Genomic DNA, 23,187 nt, shown 5'->3' with positions numbered 1-23,187 from the left:
ATCCCAGCTTTTATTAACATGTGCCTTGTATTGATTCTGGGTCTCCTTCAGGCAAATAATGGATTGTTCTTTAATGTTACTGCCTGTAATTATTAGATCTTTAAGGTACTCAAATGAGTGTGATTTAAGCACCTGAAGTTGAATGGCAGCTTTATAAATAGGGCTTTTTCCTGGATGGAGAAGCCTGCTCTGGAGTTGATGGAGCCAGTTAATGCTGGAGAAAGTGTGACCACACCGTGTGAGAGAAAACAGCAGAGATATAGGGTGTTAACAGTAGTGGCTGAAGGGAAGTTAAGTCATTGCATCAGTTCTGGCTGGAAGTCAAATGTGCATCAGTAATCCCTAATTCCCAGATCACACACACTGAGAATCTACAGGAAAACCTCACTTTATAGGAGACAGGAAACAGCCCCTACAAAGTTTTTTGGGCAGTATTTTTAAATAACACTATCAGCTTGTGTTTTTCCCCAAGTGCTGTAGCACACACTGCATGGAATTGCTGCTCCATTTCCCACTTTGTGCACTGAGTTTCTTTGTTTTTTCTTTCTAAGTGGGGCTCTGGAGTCACTTTGTTGCTTTTGATCCACACAAATTACACTTAACAGAAGTTTTCTTCTAACCTGAGCCTCAAAATGCAAATTTTTGTTACATTTGAATCTGCCTAAAACCCTTCACTTATGAAGTGGGTTTATTTTAGAAATGGGTGCTCAGAAGAGGCTGGTGTAATTAAAAACAGAAATCAGAATTATAAACTGAAATGTGGTAGTTTCCTTTTGACTTAAACTGTGTTTGAGATGAGTTTGCTGCTTATGGCTCAGCCTCTCACTTGAGGTTGCTGGATGAGTTTATTCCAGTTTTAGCTTGGGGTTACTTGAGATCCTCTGGGTGTAACTGGTACAACAGAGAATGGGCTTGACTGGGTGCTGTTGTGAAGAAGCTTTGGGACTTGGAGAAGTTGGGAATTCTCTCCCTGAACTGACCCAACTGACCATTTTGTAGCTTTTTTGGGGTTTTTCAAGTCAGAAAGTGACAGGAAGCGGCTGCTGCAGTTACTTCCCTGTCTGCATCCATGAGTGTGTGAAGGAGATGCCACATCTAAATACCAAAAAGGGCTTTTCCCCTTCATTGTATCATTTAGTGAGTAATAAAACTGGGAGAGTCTGAGGGGAAGGAAATGGGCTTTGCCTTAAGCCAGCCAAAAGAGCTGCACTGAGGCGCTGGGGAAGCAGGACCTGGGGATTTGTGCTGCAGCTCCTGCTCCTGGCACCAGGGAGCAAGGGACAGGACAAGAGGAAATGGCCTCAAGCTGAACCAAGGGAGGTTTACGTTGGATATTGAGAGAATTTCTTCATGGAGAGGGTGGTCAGGCACTGGAAGAGGCAGAGTCAGCATCACTGGAAGTGTTCAAACAATGTGTGGATGTGGCACCTGGGGATATGGGTTAGGGATGGACTCAATGATCTTAGAGGGTTTTTTCCAACCTAAACAATTCTACAATTCTCTGATCTTCACATCTCAGGGCTGCAACTCCTCAGTTCCTACTGCATTGCCCATGCAGACACCTCCCCCTCCCTCCCCCGGGCCAGGCTCACCAGCCTTCCTGGTGGCACCAGAAAGAATAAAAATTAGTAACAGGGGCACAAGAAGCTTGACTGAAGTGCAGAGCTTGGGTAACAATTTGCTGAACTTTCCTTTTGCTTCTGTTCTCCACAACCTCCCACAGAGCTCTATGGACCCATCTGAACATCCAGCCATGATCCTAGGAAATAAATAGATAAATGCTTATTTACCAAGCTGAGCTTAGCACAGGTTTATTTTCAGGCTCTTATCCCAAATTAATATTTTAGTGCAGCTCTGAGGTCTAAGGGAGCACTCCTGGCACTGGATGCCATGGCCTGGAAATACAGAGCAAGTGGCAAATCCATAAAAAGCAGGAGTGGGTGATCAGAGGGGTCTGGGGCTCTCCTTGAACTCTGCTTTTCCTAGATGGCACGTTGGTCATTGTCTTTCTCTGGGCACAGAGTGATTGGGGAAGAAAATGAAGAAGATGATGGTAAATAAAAGGATTTGGGGGGGTTGGGGTATGTGAGCAGTGACTAAAGGGAAAATGGCCGAGAAGTGCAGAAGGGTAGGCTGGAGGTTTGGAGTGGATTTCCGTAAAATTAGTGTTAATTCCTCTGGCTCAGGTGTATGTCTGCAGCAAATTTAGTGAGTACAAAGCTGGAAAACAAGGTTAGCACAGAGGGCTGGCATGGCAGCAGGTGAGAGCCAGCCTGGCACTTAGTGCCAAGGAGAAGGTTTAATTCCATGAAGTGGGAGCTCATCAGCTGAAACCATCTCTGCAATGCAACCTTCAGCTAAAGCACTGCAGTTATTTCCAGTTACAGAGATTTGTGAAGCACTGGGGGAAAACCCTGTGTGGAGCCTGTATGCAATTCTGCTTTTTGGTTTTCCAGAACTGCGTTGAGCAGGGAGGGAAGGGCTGCTGGGACAAGGAGGGCTTATGGGATGAACAGGCAAAGGAGCTGAGCTTCAGGCAGCTGTTTAAAGCAGTGTCAGAGGGCTTTGCTTGTGCTCCTCTGGGAATGAGAGGGAGCAGCCCTGGGTGAAGTCAGAGACCATATTGCCCAGGAGCATTGACTCCAAGGTGATTCAAGAAATCCCTCCCTAACAGATTTGGGCAGATAAGGGATGAGATATCACTCAAAGACCATGGCCCAGGTCCTCACTGGTTGCTGAACAACCAAAATCTGACCATCATTGGTCAAAGTAGGGCTTAATTTTTGAAAGAAGGAGTCAAGGAAGGGCTCGTGCAATGCAGAGTTTCTCTCAGAAGCTTTTCTGTGGCCCAGGGTACCTTTGCTCTGGTCCTGGGTGTTCTCCACTCCAAATCCTGCACTTTCTAGAAGAAATAGAGACGAAATCTATCAGATTTTCACTTCCTGCTGTTCTTCCATAGGACATGGTTAGTGTTACTTGAAGGTGTTGCCTGTGCAGGCATCTCTTTGACCTTGCAAGGCTGATTTTTTTAGCAAATTAAATAGCAAATAAAGTAGCAAGAAACATTAAAAAAACAAAACCAAAAACAACCTAGATGAGTGCCCATCTATTTTAGCAGATCAAATAACAAAACATTCATAAACATGCCTGTGAACACTGCTGGCTGAGCTGCTGAGGGCCAGGGGTGAGGATGGAGCATAAAGCAGTTTATCAGCCAGGTGCTGCAGGTTTAGAACAGCCAAGCCCACACCCAGGTCAGATGCACAGTGCTCCCATACCAGATTTCCTCCAGAATCCTGGCTTTACTTACAGGAACTGGAGTAGCTACAAGTCATTCAGACTTTGTCAGAGAGGTCTCAGGTCACTTCCAAAAGCTTCTGATGGTCCTGTTGCTTGGAATAATGGATCTGATGTTCTTGCTCTTCTGTCTTCCTGCTAGGGGTGGAATTCTCCTCCTTTTCTCCCCATCCCTGAAGTTGAGCCAGCTCTGGAATAGTGTGGGCACACAGGGGGCCTCTGAGAGGTTTTTTTGACATCCAGTCTCCTTATCAGATACTCCCCTGCTGTTGTGGAGCAGCTCTGTGGGAGTGTTCAGTGCTCGTGGAAGAGCAGGTCAGTGCCACCCCCATTCCAGAGCTGTGCTTCCTTCTGCTGCAGCAGGGAAGAGCCTGGGCTGTGTCCCACAGAATGGAGCTTCCCCAGCTGTCCCCCCAGCAGGGCTCACCTCGGGAGCCTCTAGGGACCAGCTGGAAGTGCTGGGAACGAGCAGCTGTCCATGGCCAAGGAGTTCCAGTGCTGGCAGTGTTCCCTGCATGGTCTCACTTGGTTGTGAGCAGGTTCTGTAGGTGCAGCAGAAGCCTAAGGAGCAGATTCCATAGGTGGAGTCTCCCCAGCTCTGGCACTGGGAGTTTCCCTGCACTGCCTTGTGTGTGGATGTGCTGTTGATAGAGGTCTCACTTCTGCCTCCATCCCTTTCCACTCTGCATTAACACACACCTGTGGGGGATATTAAATTTTTCCAACCCTCCCTTGGTGAGACACGTGCTGCAACATGCTTACAGCTTAAAAATTATCATTACTCAGTGAATTGCAGTGAAAAAAGAAAGACTTTTACACTTTTTGGTGTCTTTGGGTATCGAAAAATCACAAACTCTGGTGATTTTCACCATAAATTCAGCAGCTGTGCTTGGTTCATGCCACACTCCTACATCTCCCCCACATCTCACAGCCACATGGTTTTATCAGAGCAGGATCATGGCAGGCTGTTGTTCTTCTCATTTGCTTTCTCCACCCTCACTTCCAAACTTTTCTCCCTGAACTGTTGCCTTCTCCAGCGTGCTGAGGACAGCTCTTCATACAGGTTAACAGGGTTGGACATAAAATCATTGTGCTCACTGTAACAGTGTCTGGTTATATGAGAGTCATTCAGGGCTTTCCTGGAGAAATGGTTTGCTGTGGGGAACAGCTCAGGTATCATGAAGTCTTCAGCAGCACCAGAATGGCCATTTTAAGCTCGTTGTCATGTCCAGGATAGAGACATCTCAGCTGCCTTCTGTCCTCCCCCATCCTTCCCAAACCTGGGGGGGATAATCCCAGCTCATCCCTTCATTCCCCTCTCTTCTTTTCTCAATCCTGGCACAGTCACTTCCTGTAACACTTCACTGCACAGCTAGCAGGATTCAGTGTGATGTGTGGTGGCCTAATTATTATAATTATTTTTTACTTAATAGTTAAATATGTGGCATTTTGTCCCCTCCCAGTCTTGGTGCAGAAAAGGAGAGAAATCCATGATTGGAGCCAGGGTTTCTGCTTTTTCTACCCTCTCTGAACCACTGAAAGAAGGAGAAATATTTGATGTTTTAGGAACAGAGTAAACATAAAGTCTTTCTGCAGTGTCACATTTCATGCAGTAAATCGTGGTTTGATTGGGTTTTTTGTTTGCGTTTTTTTTAAACCTTTATACTTCCATGTAAAACTTTTCTAGGAGAGTTCTGACCCTGTGGGATTCTGGCAGTAGAGTCTGTGGTACCACTCAGTGTCTTTTCCTGGCCATTTCTGGAAGGGATGAGTCAGAGCAGGGCAGCAGCTGACTGGAATTGTGTGCATTTAGGGTGCATGTTGTATCCTATTCCTTCCTGTTGATCTGTAAGCTGTTCCATTGGCTTTCTTTCTGTTTCTTGCTGCTTTCTTGCTCCGTTATTGAAGGGAGGATTCAGACCTATACAGGTAACTCTAACTCCTGGTTCTGCATGGCATCGGTATCTCTCACCTGGTGACTCCTCGGTCAGTGAATGCCTCGGTGCCCACTGCATCTCTCAGCTGTTGAGCTGCCAGCTGAGATGCAGAGATGCAGAGGGAGGGCCTGCAGCCCCCTGCCCGTGCCAGGGCTGCTCCCAGTGTGGCAGGGCCAGCATGGAGCCGGTGCCAAGGCTTGCTTGGTTGCCTGAGCCTGGCCCATCCGCTGGGACATCGCCTCATCCCAGCCTGGTGCGAGGCTGTGGGACCACCCTGGGACAGGTTGCCACCCTTTGGAAAGCAGGGCAGGACAAGTCACCTGTATGAGAAGGAGCAACACGAGGTACCTCTGGCCTTTGTGAAATTTTGCATTTTTAGCTTTTCTGGTGATAAATTGGAACAGTTGCCTTGATCTTTTATTTCCGTGGGGTATTTATAAAGGTGGAGTTATTTTAGCAGCCAAACCACCTTATAAAAAGAAAATTAGACAAACTCATTTTTCTGAAGTTTGCTCTGAAGGTTCATCTGTAAAATTCAGGCAATACAAACCAGTAATTACTAGTTTGTAAAGTTCTTGACTGTTTCTGCCTTGTAAAAGAGAAAGCCGTACATGGCCCTGCTGTTCACAGAGGAACACGGACTGTCCTGCAGTTTTCTGGAAGTGTGGCAACCCCTGGAAACTAACACCATAACTATAGTATTGTAAGGATATTTCCAATTCTTTCCCAGAAAGTCTGACCAGTTCTTTGTTTCCTCTCCTCTCTCCCTTCCCTCTCCTAGTTTTTTCAGAGGCCTCAGATCCAGCCTCCAAGAGCCACCATCCAGAACAGCAGCCCCTCCATCCGTCCTGGAGCACAGACCCCGACTGCCGTGTACCAAACCAACCAGCACATCATGATGGTGAACCACCTGCCAATGCCCTACCCGATGCCTCAGGGCCCCCAGTACTGTATCCCACAGGTAAATCCAGCATCCAGGCACCTGAGGAACTGCAGAGCAGCATTTGCTCCTTGGGTTTATCTCAGGACCCGCCAGGAGTGCGTGGGGATGTGTCTGTGAAATTAGGCTCGTAGTTGCATATCATGTGCCAGGGCAGGTTTAGATTAGATACTGGGAAAAATTCCTTCATGGAGATTGTGGTTGGGCATTGCCAGAGGCTGCTCAGGGCAGTGGTGGAGTCACCATCCCTGGAAGTGCTCAAGAAACGTGTGGATGTGGCATCTGGGGACAGGGTTTAGGGGTAGGCTTGGCAGTGCTGAGGGAACTTGGTGATTGTAGGGGACTTTTCCAGCCTAAATGCTTCCATGACTCTATGGTTCAGCCTGTCCTTTCTCTGTATGAAGTATTTCTTCTTCTGTGCATGGAGGCAGTAGGAATCAATTTTTCAGGTCTCAAAACTGGTAGGAAACCAAGCTCTTGGAAAATACTTTGTGCTTTAAAAACACCAAATTTTACTTAATAGATCCACAGGCACTCCAGAACCTTGGGCCTCACAACACTGAGTGTTGCTGCAATCGGGGAGTGACTGTTCTACCTCAGCTCCTGTGTCTTCCTTGCCTTGGCTTTACCTTGCTTTTGGCACTAACATTTGGAGAGGTTTAGGTGGATATTAGGGAAAATTCCTTCATGGAACAGGTGGTCAGGCACTGGCAGAGGATGTCCAGGGCAGAAGTGGAGTTCCCATCCCTGAAAGTGTTCAGACAATGTGTGGATGTGGGACTTGGGGACATGGTCAGTGGTGAGCTTGGTGGTGGTGCTGGTTGATGGTTGGACTCAGTGATCTTAAAGATCTTTTCCAACCTTAATAACTCCATGATTCTGTGATTCCCAAAGCTGTAATTAACCAGCTTGAGGATCAGATCCCTGCTGATTGGGGGGGCTCAGTTACAGGTTGCCCAAGTCCTTGTACAGTGATGGTTGTTTTTGTCCCCCCCAGTATCGTCACAGTGGCCCCCCGTACGTCGGGCCACCCCAGCAATATCCTGTGCAGCCACCAGGACCAGGACCCTTTTATCCAGGCCCAGGTCCTGGGGAATTCCCCAATGCCTATGGTAAGTTCTGCTCGGAGACTTCTTACAGAGTCTTTCCTTGGTGTGTTTTTCTTGGTGTGTTGTCAAGATGAAGATTTATAATAACAAGCTGGATTAGCATTTGTTTGAACTTCAAATAGCTTCTAAATTTGGTGGTGTCACAGCCCTGATTATTCATTCCTGAAAAATCCCAGAGTATTGTTTGTGTGAGTGTGTCAGGAAAGGCTGCAGCTGCCCAGGATTGCCAGTGACCAGGAATGGGGTTGTTTGTTAGTCCCTCCTCAATCATTATTATTTATTAAGGTATTGTAGGTACATTTGGCAGTCCTGGTTTTCTCTGTGCCCTGCTTGGGAATGCTCCAGCAGTAACAGTGAGCAGCAGTTAACAGTTCTTATCCCAGTGTTTCTTGTTTGGTGTGTGGTGGGGGATAAGAGCAAGCCATGTGGGTTTTTCCCTGGATTGATGCTGCAAAGATAATTTAGTCCAATGGAAGAGTCTGTAATGCCTGCATAGGCCAAAACTTGGCCTTTTCATGCATTTGGTCACTCACTGCTCCCTGCCCACTCTGCCACCTGTTGGGGGCAGAGATATTCTCAGCCTCCCATGGAAGTTCTCTGTTGGAATTTTGGAGCCTTGGGGTGACTTATTCCCTTCCAGACTGAACAGTAACAGCCCTGCTCACTTAGCAGAATTGCAGTTTGCTCTTCCCACGTGGAGATCCCTTTGGAAGGAAAGAAAAACCCAGTAACTTCCCTGTGCATCATTCAGAGAGGTCTCTTATTTTTCCTCTTTTCCTTCTTTTATTTATCTGGTCTGTGTAGAACTCATGGGAATCCTTGAAAGGTTGCCATGAAGCCTTTGAACCTGGTAATGCAATTTAAGAATAGTAGGGAGGGTTACTAGAGGGCAACTACTTCCTGGTGGTTGATCCTAGAGAAAATAGAAGAAATATTGTAATGGTTCTTCAAATCTGATCCATTAGAGGAGGAAATTGCCCAGTATTCCTCATTTTTGGTGCTGTTACAGATCTGCTTTCCTACTTCCTGCTTGTTTAGTGCCCTTTTATCTGTCTTAATCCTGTAATTAGGAAGAGGTTCATTTCCAGCTCCGTTCCTCTCCTGGAAGTGCCTGTTTTTTTGCAGAAAATGTTGGAATCTTTCAGTTTCAGCTTTAGGTTACTGCACCTCTGGAGCATCAGTGGGTGAAGTCAGAGCTCTCTGTCCTGCAGAGTTTTCCAGGCAGGGAAGGTTTCACCAAGGATTTGCCTGTACTTATCCACCTTTCCCTCCTGTCACTCCGTTGCTGTGTATAGGGACTGGGAATGCTCAGTCTCTCACCAGGTGCTGCCAGATTTGAGGGACAGCTAAATCTACAGTCCAGGCATGGAAAATGATGCTTACAGTGCCTTTTCCATAAACCACAGGATTTGGAGCCAATGTGGCTGCTGGATATCATTGCAATTTGGCAGGACCTAAAGAACGTGATGAGGGAAAATGCAATGGAAGACAAAATTTGTGAAAATGGACAGTGCAATTTTATAATTCAGTTTTGCAGTTTACCGTTCTCAGATATCAGGGGGTTTCTGTACAACATTGGGGAAGACCTTGAAATTATTAGTGGGTAGGAGGGAGAATGAAAGTTGGTGCTGGAGAACTGGAAGGGATTAAAGGCAGGGAGCAGAGCAGAGAGTGTGGCACTGGCAAATGCACTTGGCTTGTCACAGAAGCTATTTCTTCCCAGAAGTTACTCTCTTCAGGATTTGGGTTTTTAAAATACTTTTCATAAAGGGAGAGGCATTCCCTGAGTTCTGCTGGAGCTGCTTCTCCAGCAGGGATCGCATTGCAGGTGATGTGGTTAGATCTGGTTTCTAGGAAATTACAAATGAAGGGAATTCACACATTGCAGGATCCCAGGCTCCTCCTGGGAGCACCTTCCCTCCTCTTGTTCTGTCACCTTACCCAGGCTCTGGGTTGGCTTGAACACCTGCTCATCAGCAGGGTTCATAGAATCACGAAATCTCAGGATGGTTTGGGTTGGAAGGACCTTAAATCCCTCTCACTGCCACCCCTTGTCATGGGCAGGGACAGCTTCCACTATCCCAGGCTGCTCCAAGCCCAGTCTAGCCTGGCCTTGGACATTTCCAGGGATCCAAGGGCAGTCCCAGTTTCCCTGGGCAATAATTTTTGATTTCCAGACTGCAGAGATGGTGATAGAGATTTTGAGGCTAGATCTGAAGTGGCTCTGCTGACCCTGACATTCAAAATGAGACATTTATTGAGTGATTCAGCCCAGCCAGGAGTGTCACTTTGAGCTCCTTGATGCCATGCAGTGCTCTCTGCTCGGACAGGAGAAGATTCCCACTCTGAGGATGTAGGCAGGGAGCCTGCTCTGAGCTGGGGCTTTCCAGCTCTCACTCAGCAGGGGGAATGCATCCTTGGGAATTGCAAATCAGGCTGTGGTGGGCTGGTTCAATGTGCCTTCTTGGATTTGACCCTTTGCCTGAGATCCAGTGACCTCTTGGTTGGGTTACAGGCACAATCCAGATTTTCATTCCCAGTTAAAGGTTAGTTCAGCTGAAGAATAGATCAGATTGTGCCAGAGGCAAGTGCAAGCATTCAGTTCATCCAGAATCCATGCGTCGAAAGGAGAATACCCAGCAGCATCTCACACATTCCCCTGAGCCTTGATCCACGGGCAGGAGGCAGCTCTGTTCTGCCACCCGATCTCTGGCGTGGTCTTAAAGCATTTGGTTATTTATTGAGTCTTCTCATTCCACTGAGAAGACCGTAATGAACCATATTGGCTGTTAGGAATGTGATCAGCTCTATGGTGTAATTCTGCACTAATCACTGTGGTTGTGCTTTTTGTGTGCTGCAGCATGAGAAGAACGTTGCTTGTAATTAAATTTTCAGGTTATGCTTCCAAATAGGTTGCAGTTGACCTCACAAATTTTTTGTATTGCTTAGACTGAATTTCTCTACAAATGCAGAAAACCCGTGATATACCAGCAAAAAACCTTCCGGTTTGTCAGGCAGAGGAGTCCAGGAATGGTCTTGCAGTGCCTCTGTGCTGTTCACAGCCTCTCAGAAATGGATGATGTATGTGGCCAATTTTTGGTCATGGAAATCAAATAAGAAATAGTGGCTGAATCTCTTGTCTTGATGGAGCATCAGCTTCTGTTCAGTAGAAGTGATGCTAAGCAAACGCCGCATTCCCAGATGGATGGTGGAAGTTCTGGCCAGTGTTAGCTCTGGTGCTTAGTTTTCTGTCCTGAGCTGACCTTGTCCCTCTGGTTTGTGTTGTTCTGCCCCAGGAACACCCTTCTACCCCAGCCAGCCTGTGTACCAGTCTGCACCCATCATTGTGCCTACGCAGCAGCAGCAGCCACCGCCTGCCAAGAGAGAGAAGAAAACGGTGAGTGAGGCCCTGGGGGACTCAGTCCTGGGGTCTGTCCTGGCTGGGAGGTGCAAGGACATGAATGATGTTCTTAAGATTAAACCTGAGCTTTACCTTCTCTGAAGGCCCTGGGACAGTGAAAGGTGTCATTGCCCATGCTTTAAGATGAGCCTTAAGGTTCCTTCCATCCCAAACCAGTAATTTTGTGATTCCCAAAGAGATTAAGTGTAATTAAACATTGCACAGTGATGCAATGGTGCCTTATTTTCCAATTTTCTGTGGCCACTCTTCACTCTGATTTTGTAACATCTCAGCCAATCAAAAAGGAAAATAATTTTGCTGGTTTTAAATAAGCATAAACAAAAGCAGCATGGTCTCCTCAAGCCTGGAATCCTCACCTGTGCTGCTGCTTAGAGTGTTCCCAAAAAGCCAGGTGGGAATGGGTGAACTCAGCAGTCTGGGAGAACGTTTGGAACTGGTTCAAAGTGACAAATTAGAAATTATTGAACATTACACCTTGAAAAAGGTGGAAAACCACTAAGTTAAGGACGTATTTGCAGGTCTGAAAGACCCCAACCACATTATCGAGGTGGATATAGGTTTGGAGAGTATATTCCCTCTCTTTCTAATTCACTGGGGGGAATTTAAGAGAGGCAGATGAATGAAATTTAAAACCATCTACAAGTGGATGGTGGGGAACAGTGAAGGTATATAGGGTGAATGTAAGCTTTAACCAGGAAAAGATGATGTGGGCTTGAACTTGTGATTGAATTGTTTGTAAAGGACTGAAAAGGAAATTTCAGAAGTATTTGTGTGAGAGTGCTTTGGAAACATTAAAATAACAGTTTCCTGGGGGTAGAAAAGAATAAAGAGATTTGGGCATGTTTCAAAATGCAGAATATTTGAATCTTTGGAGTTTTGAGGGTGATCTGGGGTGACACTTGATTCGGGAGACCGGAAGAACTGAACAATGTGTGAGCTGTGCTTGCAGGAAAGGCCTTTTTGGTGGCTGCTCTCAGCAGCTTTTTTGTCACCTCTTCAGTCCCCAGGAGTCTCTTTTCAGCATCCCAAACATGACATGACAGGATCCCTGATGCCATTGAAATGCAGAGCTGATCAGACACACTCAGCTGGGATTAAGGCAGTTCCATGCCAGCCAAGCTGCATTCTTTGAGGCAGAAAAGGGATTTTAAATGCCCAAGATGCTTCTCTCTGAATGTGCTGTTTCAGTTTGGTAATTGATGTTGCAACTGGAGAAATGAGAAAAAATAAAGTTACATATATTAATGTGCACATATCCACATCCACCATGAGTTGAGTATTTGAGTACTACAAACTTCCAGGCAGGGAAATCTTGTTTTTAATGCCATTGACTCTGTGTCAGGGGGTGGAGAGGGCAGGAATTAGTGCCAACTCTCAGGTACTTGTTGCTGTAGTTAATGAAATATTTTAGCAAAAAAACTCCATCAAAAATAAGAGAAGCCCACACTCAGCACCTTGAGTACAGTATGTGTGTTTGTGTGTTCACAACCCAGACCAAAGCCACCATCCCACCAAACTGAATTTGGCAAATCACGAAACCCTTCTCCAGTTACAATTTCACAACCCAGAATCCCAGAAGGGTTGGCTTGGAAGGACCCGAAAGACCATTCCCTCCCACTGCCATGGGGCAATTACAGGGGAGTTTCCAGTAGAACCCCTGCCCTGGGCAGGGTGACGGTGTCTCTTGGTTTGCTTGGAGTTGTTTGCTTGGATTTCTGCATGGAATTAATCTCGAGATTAATTCAGCCGAGACATTTGGAGAAGGTGGGCAGATAGAATTCTGTCTTCAGAGTTATTAGAATCTCCAGTTCTTACTGGAGGTGAAAAGCTCTGTTTCACATTATCCCAGACGTAGTGGCTCTTTCGCCTGTTCAGGGACATGGATTGTCTCAAGTGTCAGTTGAGGATTCAGGGAGTGTTCTGGAGTGGTTTATTTTGGAAAGTATTTTTTCTTCCCATTTTGGGGCTATGAAGAGACTCAAAAATCCCACTTTTTTCCTAAATGCTGCAGAGTTCTACAGGACTTGAGTTTGTTCTTTCAGTTTCCCCTTCCTCCACTCAGTATTTTTGTTTGATTCCTTCTGTTTTGGTGGAACTTGAGACTGACTTGCTGATTTGCTTTCCCCCTTTCCCAGAAGCTGGGCTGGCAAGGTCATGGAGTTTCCTGTTGGGGTAGAATACAGCCTTTTCTCCATTCTTGCCCTTTCCACTATTGGGCAAGCTTAAACTGTCTCCCAAATTTTCTCAGTTGCAGGAAACTCATGTTCCAGCAGCAGAGCCTGTATTTTGAATTACAGAGTGCAGATATTTAGACTGAACTGGTGTGGTTGATGATTAAATTAGGTTTTGATTAAATAAGGTGTTGATGAAAGGATGACATGCCATGCATTCCAAGCCATGGAAACAAGCCACATCCCAGTGTTCCTGCTCATCCCAGAGCATGTCCTGCTGGGTATGGTGGGAGCATGTGCTGCCCACGCTGCTCTCCACAAGGACAGCAGTACCAGGAACACTTGTGGGAATTATTCCTTTGTTATTATTCCAGTTCTTTCAATCCTGTAGATCCGAATCCGGGATCCAAACCAGGGAGGCAAAGACATAACGGAAGAAATCATGTCTGGAGGGGGCAGCAGGAACCCCACGCCCCCCATCGTCAGACCCACCTCCACCCCAACTCCACCTCAGGTAAGGAAGGGCTGCATTCCTCCCCTGTGATTTTTGCCTTGCTGTGCCTCTCCCTCACGCTTTCAACCACTCCTCTGACTGCCTCAGAGACCTGGATGCTCCTAAATTATAAATATTTTTCAGCAATTATTTTTTCCCAGGTTTGATCATTCTTAGCAGTCCATAACTTGTTGATGTGCTGCTGCACATTCCCTGGTTTTCTGTCAGCCGTAGATTTCAGAGCTTTTCGGCATTTCAGTGTTAAAGGAGGAGTTGGAATATCTGTAGGAAAGGAGGTGTCTGTTAAATCTTGTGCGGCTGAGGAAAGTCCATGTTTCACAGGTGACTGATTATAGACCTTCAGTTGCATCACTCTTCTTTCTGCCTTTGTGGAGCTGTTTTAGAGTTAACAGAAGATCTGGAGCTCAGGAATTTTCTCACAGAACTGTAATAAATTTATCACACATTTGGTCTCTGGGTGTTCAAACTTAAAAATGCATTTTTCTGATAAGAAAAAAATTACAAATATTCCAAATCATTTTCTGTAGCTCCTAAATCCTGACAAGTTCTTGTTGTACACCTTTGAGTCTGACCCCTTTAAGTCCCTGGTCAGAGGTCAGGAATGTTCTCCAGGTGATGGCTGGGCTGTAGAGCAGAGCTGGTGTTGGGATGTGATTTCTTCTTCCACCTTCTTCCCTGTTGGATGTCAGCAGCTTTTGGCAGCTCTTAGGTGAAACAGCTTTTCCTGAGCTCAAACCTTCCTTTCCTCTCCATGTGGGAGTAGATTTTCTTCTGAAAATCCTGTGCTGAGACAGGAGCACAATCCTGTCTGGGAGCACTGGTTGTGCTGGAGTGGGAGCTCAGAATTCCAGGGATCATTGAGGTGAAGTGAGAGCCTGGCCTAGAGACCCCTCCCTGAGATAGCAGGTTTTCAGCTTTCAGCCATTCCCAACTCAATCAAGTCCTTGTGTCTTCTGAAAGCACCATCTTGTGCTTTGTTACCGGTGTTCTCCTCTGGTCCCCATCGAGGCCAAGCAGCAGCAGGGCACTTGCTAAACTTCTTTCCATCAGGAAAGACAGTAGAGATGCCAAACATGGGAATCTTGGTGCAATCATGTCCCCATTTCTTCTTGCTACCTGACTTTCCCCAGTAGAAGTGGTAAGAGTTGGAACCAACCAGGATTTCCCCTGGTATTCCTGCACAGTGCAGTGAATCCACACACTTCACTGATCATTCTTACATCCTGAAATCTATTTTAAGGCACTACAGTTAAGTCAAACAGAAGGAAACAAATGTATTTCAAGAGGAAGTTAATAGGCCTGAATTCTGATCAGCTGTAATTTATATGCAGAGAACAGCAGTGATGTCCAATCATCTTCTCCAAGGTATGCAAATATTCCATTTTTTTAATATCCAGCCTTCCTTTTGATTAGGTGCTTGGAACCACTTCTGGTAATCACAGAAGAGCTCTGAAATTGGGCTCACCAGAATAAGTTCATTACTGTAACATAACTGAAAATTTAAGCCCACTTAAGCCAGGAAATTCAACATTATTGTCCCAACTGCTTCCCTAAATAAAGTCTTCGGAGCACGTTTAATATCTTGGATGAAATTAAATAGTGCCTTAATAACTGTGCTCAGGAATTGCAGTAGTGGGGATGGTACTGTTTTGAACAGGCTTGAGTCAGTAAATTTTTGATATTCAGCCATAACTTTTGAGGTGCTCCTGACTTGGGGCAGCTCCTGCGAGAGTGCAGGGGTAGCAGAGCTGCTGTTGTTTGTTCCACCCCCCTAAACCAAACCCTGCTCCCCCCCCGAACCAAACCCTGCTCACCCCTCTGAACCAAACCCTGCTCACCCCCCTGAACCAAACCCTGCTCATCCCCATGAACCAAACCCTGCTCAACCCCCTGAACCAAACCCTGCTCACCAGGCTGCTTGGGGAGATTTCACCTGCTTGAGCACTCAAAATGTGAGTGTGCAGCCTCAGGGCTTGACAAGGCAGCATCAAAAGTGACTCACAATCCAATGAGATTTTTAGTATTATAGCAAATTCTAATAAAACTTTTTTCTCTGAATCTGTTATTTCATTATTTAAATGCTACAAACTCAGAGGAAGAAACGTCCTCAGGAAGTGCTGGAGACCAGGCCCTGTCCCAAGTTCTGCATTTGAAAAAGAAACTCTTTTATAATAATAATAGTTTTGAAATTTTCTTTTTTTCTTTAGATTTGAATTACTCTATTAACTGACTCAAAACTGCTAACACAAGCCCAAAGCACCCTCTTCTCTCAGTAATTTAAGTGCTAAACATCAAAAAATTGTTGGAATTCTGCATAACATCAAAAAGTTATTGGAATTGTGCGGAAGATGAGCATTGCTGCCAAGATGAGCTGCATGGTTTGAGCCATTTCTGTACCTTTTGCTCAGCGGTGCTGACCAAAAAGAGTTTCCAAAACTGGAGTTTCCCAGTGCCTCTGCAGAGTATTTTAATTGCCTTTAACCAAGTAAAGTGCTTTAAAGTTCCTGCAAGAGAAGCTGGAGGTACATGGAGATATGATTTATCCATTAGCAGGACACTATTTGCACTCTAATTTTGCTGGGAAAAGAAAGAAAACCCATGGCCAGGATCTGATCATGGTATTTCTTCAGCATTGGCTTCCACGGAAGATCACTTTTTAAAGTGTGAATGCTCTTATTTTCCTGGCCAAACTCTTCCAGGTCTCAGTGAGTTTGTCAGAGTTGTGTTTGCTCAGTGTCCCGGTCGTGGTGGGGTAGAATAACCCAGAGCAACCCTTGGAGCATCATAAATCAGGGGAGCAATTTTCAGTGGGATTTTTTCCTAAGAACTCTCTAAATGCTCCGTTTTGCAGCTGCAAGGCTCAGAGCCTAAGGACCATTTCTTCATTTGCAATATAATTTCCACAAAATAAATGAGTGTTTTTAAGGAAAATACATTTCCTGACCCAAGAAGTTCCTGGGCTCACAGGTTTCTTCTTCACTGGTCTGTTTAGGTTCCTGTGGTTCTTATCACAGTTTCCTTTCTCCACACTGATTTCATCCATAAATTTTCTTATAAAATGAAAATCCTGATCGCTGAGGCCGAGGGGAAAATGTTCTTGAAACCTGCTTATTTGTAAAGCTGAATTTTCTTTGGCTTCTTCCCTTTGGCTGGAGGCTGGGCTGCAGTTCTTCATCCATTCTCCAGTCAATCTGTCAGGCTCATTCCTGAAAGAGGAGCAGTCCCAAAGAAAACTTCAATCCTTCACCCCCACTTAAATCTTCATTCTTATTTTTCCAGATGTGTTTCTTCCTGGTCTTCCTGAAATGGTGAAAAAATAGTGTCTTGGAGATAATTCCTTCTTTATCCTGCACTGTTCAGATGCAATAGGCAAAAAGCTGGAGATGGGAGGAAAAGCCAGAGTCTCAGGAAGAGAAGCAGGTTGCCAGAACATTTCTTTTTATAGGGAAATAAGTTTTGCTTGGATTTCTGAGAGCCTGTCTGCAATCAGGAATTAGGCACCCGTGTCTTGAACACTCTGCTCTCTTGGATTGATGAAAAATTCCTTTTCCTGTAGATGTTTAGAGTTCATGGATGTGGAACTGGGGGAGAGCAGACACCTGTAGGCAGCTGCCTGGCTTTCCACTTGGCATTAGGAAATTAAAATTTAGCCCTATTTTCTTCTGTGCCTGGTCCCCAGTGTGTATTTTAAGGGGATTTTGTGACCAGCTGCCTTGCCCTGTCTGTGTTCACTACAGCAAGTGGCTCACCTTCGAGTCTGGGGCACTAACTTCATCTTTCTTAAATTCTGAGACTAAATACAAAGGATTTTATCAAACTTTCTTGAGCACAAGTGAGTGTTTGGTGGGAGATAATTAAAATATGTGGGTCTGCCACAGGCTGGGGCTCCCTCAGTCTTCCTTCAGTCTTTGCAGGCCTTTTTGTTTTGTTCTTCCATATAGACAATCTCAGTCCGTTTTCTTTGGGCATCTGCTCTCCCTCCAATTGCTGCCCAGCTGGTTTTATTCTCCTCTTGCCCTGCAGGTCCCACCCCCCAGGCTGCTTGTGGATAGCTCTGGGGTTTTTTTTATCCAACTACTCCCAGTCCTCCTGGGGTAAGGAGTGATGTGTGTGCAGATACATCTGTCCCATTCATCCCATCCTGCACACATCAGCTACTGATAAATACGTGAGAGAGTAAATCAATAGATTTAAATCTCTAATGGGGTTGAAATAATGGATCAGTAGAGAAAGGAGTCAAGTCCCAAAAGTGAACTTAAATCACAGAGAGATCCAGGAGCCTTGGTGTGTGTCCTGCATGGAGGAGCATTCCTGCAGCTCCATGCTGCAGAAGTGTTGGGAGAGCACAGCCTGTTCATAAACGGTGTTGTGCTGTCCCTTCCTTGCTGTTCTTAACAGTGAGCATCCTTTTCCCCTTTTCCTGCTGCCTTTCCCTACCCTTCTTATGAACTTTTTGGATTTATCCAATTGTCCTGTGTATCTTTTGTCTTTATTTTTTCTCTTTATTCTCCCTGCCTTTGGTTTCTCCTCTCTATCCCACCCTGTCGCATCTCCCGGTTGCCTTTGCTCCCTGTTTTTATGTACCCAGGCTCACCCTGTTGTCCCTCCCCACCAGCAGGTGCCCAGCCAGGTCCCCGAGCCCGTTCCCACGGCGTTCGTGGAGAGCTCCCACCCCTCTGGCAGCACCCCCGGCACCGCGGCCCCCGCCTCCAAACAAGGTCGGTTCATGGAGATTTCTTCCCTCGTTATTTTGAATCATTTATTTTTTCCCTTCCTTTCTTGTTTCAGTTGGAATATTTTTGGCAGGGAGACCAGCAGGCAGCAAAAATAGGAGGGGAGGAACTTCTCTTCCTCCAGTAGATCATTTTAAGTGTGTTGCTAAGGGAATTAATTGTAATTTGCTAATGTGGAACTGGTTAAAATAATTGTCTTCAATCTTCTGTGTCCTAAACGTTGTTTCAGAGCACATAGAAGGATGAAACTCCTCTCACCCAAGTGCCATCCTCCAGAAACCAGCGTGTTGTCAGGGAAACACTTTAGCCAGAGAGGCTTTGGATCATTGGGATAATTAGCCACAGCAGTGGCATGGATCCAGAGGATCATATGGCTTCCCCAGAGCTGCTTGTGTGTCCAGTCCTGTAGGAATGGGCAACATTAACTAGGAAAAAACCCATTAGTGTGCCAAGTGTCTCATAAAGTCCATAGCAGGTTTTGCTGACTTTGGTAAAAATGGTACAGATGGAAAAAATTTCTTAAAATTCCATTTCCTTGGACAGCACTCTCAGGCACAGGATGGGATCCTTGGGGTTCCTGCACAGGACCAGGAGTTGGACTCGATGATCCTGATGGATCCCTGCCAGTTCAGGATATTCCACAATATACATTGGAAGGGAGATTTTTTTAAACTGTACAGGGAATTGTCCTAGGAGGCCGACAGAGCAGCCCAGGCTGTTCCCACACTGGAATTTGCAGCCATTGGAACCTGCAGTTCCTGATGTGGCAGCAGGATGAGTGCTGGGGCACAGAGCTGATACCATCATTTGATTCCCAGTTTTACCCTGTGATGGCATCACAGCCTCCTGGGCTCTGCCTGGAGCGACACATGCAGGGAAATCATGGAGTGCTGAGATTTTTATTTCAGAGTATCCAGAGTCACAGAATCACCAGGGTTGGAAACGCCCTCCCAGATCTTCAACTCCAGCCCAGCTCTCCCATGTTCAGTACTAACCATGCCCCCAGGTGTCACATCCGCACTTTTTTTTAACACTTCCAGGATTAGTGACTCCACCATTGCCCAGGTCAGTGCCTAGCCACCCTTTCCATGAAGGAATTTTCCCAAAATACAACCTGAACCACCCCTGGCACAACCTGAAGCCGTTTCTTCTTGTCCTGTTGTATATTCCCTGGGAGAGTTTTGCTGGCAGAAAACCAAGCCCCAAAGGAGTGCAGCTCTAGAAAAGGGGACAAAAACCAACATCTCTGGTGCTGCAGATGTCCTCGATCCCAGCTGCAGCACAATCACTGCTGGGAAGCCAAGGATGGTGTCCCTGGCATTGCTCTTACATGCACAGCCTGGACATGAGAGTTTGCCTCTTCCAATGCTGTGCCTCTAAACTGCTGCAGTGTCTGGAAATTGGTTGTAAAACGTTGAAAAGGACTTTCTGGAGCTGGGCTGGTCCTGTCTCCCACTTAAAGGCAGACTGTGGCTCCATTAAGATGTTGGTGCCAACCTTCAATGTCCCCAGTGTCGCCTGAACAAGGTCATGGTGGGTCTGATGTCCTTTGGCTCTGCTGTGCCTGTGCTGCCTGAGCTCCCCTGGCTGTTGATGCTGCCCAACTCTGGCACAGCTGCTCTTCCCTGTCTGTGTCCCTTCTGCCACCATTCCCGAGTCCCTCTTGCTGCCAGGAGCATCCTCTGAGCACACCACATGGTCACCTGGTAGCACCGGTGATGGCTGAAGTGCATCTGCCCTCAGGACAGAGCTGGGGCTGAGCTGTGAAGCCATGGAACCACAGAACACCTCCAGCCAGAAGGGACCTGTAAGGATCACCAAGACTAGGCCCCTGCTACTTACAGGACCACCACCTACACTAAATCATATGACCAAGAGCTCCTTGAACTCTGATCTCTGAAAATCCAGCACCTTCTATCACAGTATTTCATCTCTGTGTATGGAAATGTAGATTTCCAGGACAAATGGGTCTTAGCCCTCTTCTCTCTCTCTTTAACTTAATCCATTTGTAGGCAGCTGGGAGTAAACTGGAAGTAAGTATGTTTGTTTATTTACACAGCTCTGACAGTGATAGTTTAAAGATAAAGCAGGGCTTGACTGGGGTTTAACACCGATGAGCTTCCCTGTGTTTATCTCCATTCCATCCCAGAAAGAGTCAAACATTTGTTCCAGTCCAAAATTTGCTAAAGAGCACATTTATGTAAACACTGCAGGGAAAGCCCTGGAATAACACCCGGCCGTGGCTGGGGGGGCAGAGCAATGTAGGGGTTGGTGTCAGTAATTAATAGACCTCATTAATAATATTTAAACTCAACTAATGGGGGCACGTCTGTTCAGAATTACATGCCAATGTATCAAAATGATTTTTCACTTCGATGTTGGGGGTTTTTTGCTTCCAGAATAAAAGCAGTGACAGGTAGGCCTGCATGGCTGAAGTGTTCATTAAAAGCAGTATTGTCGTTTCTCCGAAGTCCCATCTGCCATGTTCATCCTCATCATGATCAGATCCTCCCCATGGCCTTCCTCTCCTGTACCTGTTTGCAGCTGTTGAAGTTTGGAATCAGGCTTTCATTGATTCTGTGACACCCAGTGCTGTTTGTGAAGCTGCTTCTGTGAGCAGCATCCAGCTGGTGTGCTCTGCCCACAGGATCTGCAGTCCCTGTTGCTTTGGTCTGGAAGTCATTCCTGAGGCTGGATTTGGGATTGCATTATTTATATTCTGGTTTTTCTTCGAAGTCAAGCCTTTGGCATTTTGTAGAATGCCAGAATGGTTTGGGTTGGAGGGACCTTAAAACTCCTCCTGTTCTGACCCCGTTGCCATGGCAGGGACACCTTCCAGTGGACCAGGAATAGGAACTGCTACTATAATACCTTGAAATATCACATTATTTAGGTTCAAATTCTGGTTCCTGTAGATGTCCCTCGTATGTCCGTAGCAGCAAGGCTGACAGAGGGGAGGATACTGCTGGAGAGTCCAGGTCAAGCCAGTGACCGAGCCTGTGAAGCCTGACTGCAGGCCAGGCTGGTGCAGGAGGTGCAGTGGGATAGAACTGCATGGCATCAGAACTGCCCACGTTTATTCTGCTTGCAGAGGTTCAGGGGGATGTTTGGAGTAGTGTTATCCTCTTTTTAAACCTCCTTCCAAATCTTGCAATCTATCAGACATGGACAGTTTGCAGCATGGTTTCTGGAAAACAGATTAATGTCAGACCCCAGAGTTTGGAAAGCTCCAAAGCCCCTCTGCTGACACTGAGTCAGTCCTGGTGCCGCCTCGTGTGTGTTTGCATCAGGAGAAAAGATGGAAAAATGGCAGCGAGCCCAGCAGTTATTGTCAGATAAACACCACAGAGCAAGAACAAATTCCCGTATCCAGTAAAATCTTCCTCATGCCCTGGCCAGTCTGTGCCACTTCTTCTCCATGAAAGAGGCAGGGTCTATCCCACTGGGTATGTGAAAGAATCTTTAAGGAATAATTTTGCAAAAATTGTATTTATCAGAAAAATTTAAAAAATACCTCTTGATATTTCCCCTAGAGCAGCCAGTGCTTCCTGCAAATACTTTCTAAATATAATATGAGGAATGATCTCAATGTATTTAGGAAGAGGGATTTGATCCAGTTGGGATGAATTGATTTTTGTTTTCCCTCCCCAGCTGTGAGTTGTTCACATGACTCTCTGTAACAGTTGGCAGGGACAAGTCCTCCTCTGCCAGGACTTGGAGATTTGTTCTCTGGGATGGGGGTTCAAGTTCAAATTTGCTTCTCATTAGCCAAATCTGATCCTCATTCTCTGAAATCCCTCCTCAAATCACTTTTCTCTGTGATTTTGCACACACAGCCTGTATCCATGATGAGAACATTAGCCAGAAAAGGTGTGCTTTGAAGGAAGGGAATGAAACCTCTGGTTTCAAACACAGATGTGGATTTGTGCTGGTTTTATCTCTCAGAATTATTTTCTTAACACTTGCAAATGCATTTGCTTGGGGGCTTTTTGAGCATTCTCCTTTGACTCTGAGAGAATATCCAGGCAGTTGTTTATAGTGGGCTGTAAATGTCAGGAATGCTCCAGGAGTTCCTGCAAAGGATGCTCCAGAAATCAGAGGTGACGTGTTTTCTTTTTTCCAAACCAGTTCCCACATCCTTTTTCTTCCACGGAGCCTCCAGAATCAAAATCAGCTGTTGGGATACTCTTTGCCATCTCTTTCCTCACTTGTCATCCTCCTCCAAAGCCATGTCCCTGGGTGCCTCATTAGGTTGATAAACTACTAGTTTGGCCATGGGCCTCTGTAATGCTGCTGGGGCTGCTGACGGCTGCAAGCAGAGTTCACTTTTGCTCCAGCTATTCCTAAAGGTGGGATTAGATGCTCCAGGCAATTTCAAATGGATTCGCCTTCAAAAACCCTTTGGTTCTCCTTCAACAACCCTTTCCCTTCAGCAGAGCTGTTTAATTAGCCCCAAATGGAAATCCAGCAGAGCCAAACCTGTTCAGTTCTACCTGAATTTTGATGATTTGGGGTTGGTTGTGGCCTTTGACTTCCTAATCTGAAGAGCAGGTTTGTGCCTCTGGCTTTTCCAGAGTTATTTTTGCTGGCGTAACGGTGTCCTGAATGAGTTTAGTGTTCCTGCAAGATCCTAAACCATAGTGGCTTATAGTTCTGTAGAAAAGAAGTGGGAAGCAGCAGAGCTTTAGCAGAGCCTTGAGAGCTGTGTGATGGTCATGGCAGGGATGGGATCACCAAGTCTGTTGCTAATCATGGGATAAGTGCAGGGACTTCTTTCTGCACAAGATTTTCAGGGTTGATATATTTCTTCCAAACATGTACATCTCTCCTCTTTCAGTTTAACCCGTTCCCCCTTGTCCTGTAACTTTTTGTCCATGTAAAAAGTTTCTCTCCGTGTTTTATAAGCCCCCTTTAGGCACTGGAAGGCTGCAATGAGTCTTTCCAGGTGCATCTCTTTTCAGGATGAAGAGGTGGTATTTTCAAATGTGGATTCACAGTGAGGTGCAGGGGCCTCTGGTGTCTTCTTCAGAGCTCCTTGCAGAATGCAGGAGTGGGAACCAAGGGA

The 23,187-nt window shown here is 46.0% G+C and overlaps 1 protein-coding gene across 23 annotated transcripts in view; it reads left to right on the top strand.

The window, feature by feature from the left end:
• Positions 1–23,187, top strand: part of EIF4G3 (eukaryotic translation initiation factor 4 gamma 3) — a 148,803-nt gene that overhangs the window by 74,804 nt on the left and 50,812 nt on the right. For 12 of the 23 annotated variants that reach the window (XR_015808444.1, XM_088178873.1, XM_088178865.1 and 9 more), the window contains 6 exons: positions 5,206–5,226; positions 6,016–6,195; positions 7,172–7,286; positions 10,580–10,680; positions 13,267–13,389; positions 18,005–18,107. Coding sequence is in view for 22 of the 23 variants with exons in the window: in XM_088178873.1 (XP_088034999.1) it covers positions 5,206–5,226; positions 6,016–6,195; positions 7,172–7,286; positions 10,580–10,680; positions 13,267–13,389; positions 18,005–18,107 (643 nt within the window). In the remaining variant the exon portion in view is untranslated. The remainder of the gene's footprint in view (positions 1–5,205; positions 5,227–6,015; positions 6,196–7,171; positions 7,287–10,579; positions 10,681–13,266; positions 13,390–18,004; positions 18,108–23,187) is intronic. The other 11 variants (XM_088178877.1, XM_088178879.1, XM_088178872.1 and 8 more) reach the window with 3 other exon arrangements.

This window comes from Sturnus vulgaris, chromosome 25 (assembly GCF_052056855.1).
Source record: "Sturnus vulgaris isolate bStuVul1 chromosome 25, bStuVul1.hap1, whole genome shotgun sequence".
NCBI lineage: Eukaryota > Metazoa > Chordata > Aves > Passeriformes > Sturnidae > Sturnus > Sturnus vulgaris.
The sequence above is the reverse complement of the archived record's forward strand: the minus strand, read 5'-3'. Positions and strand labels throughout refer to the sequence as shown.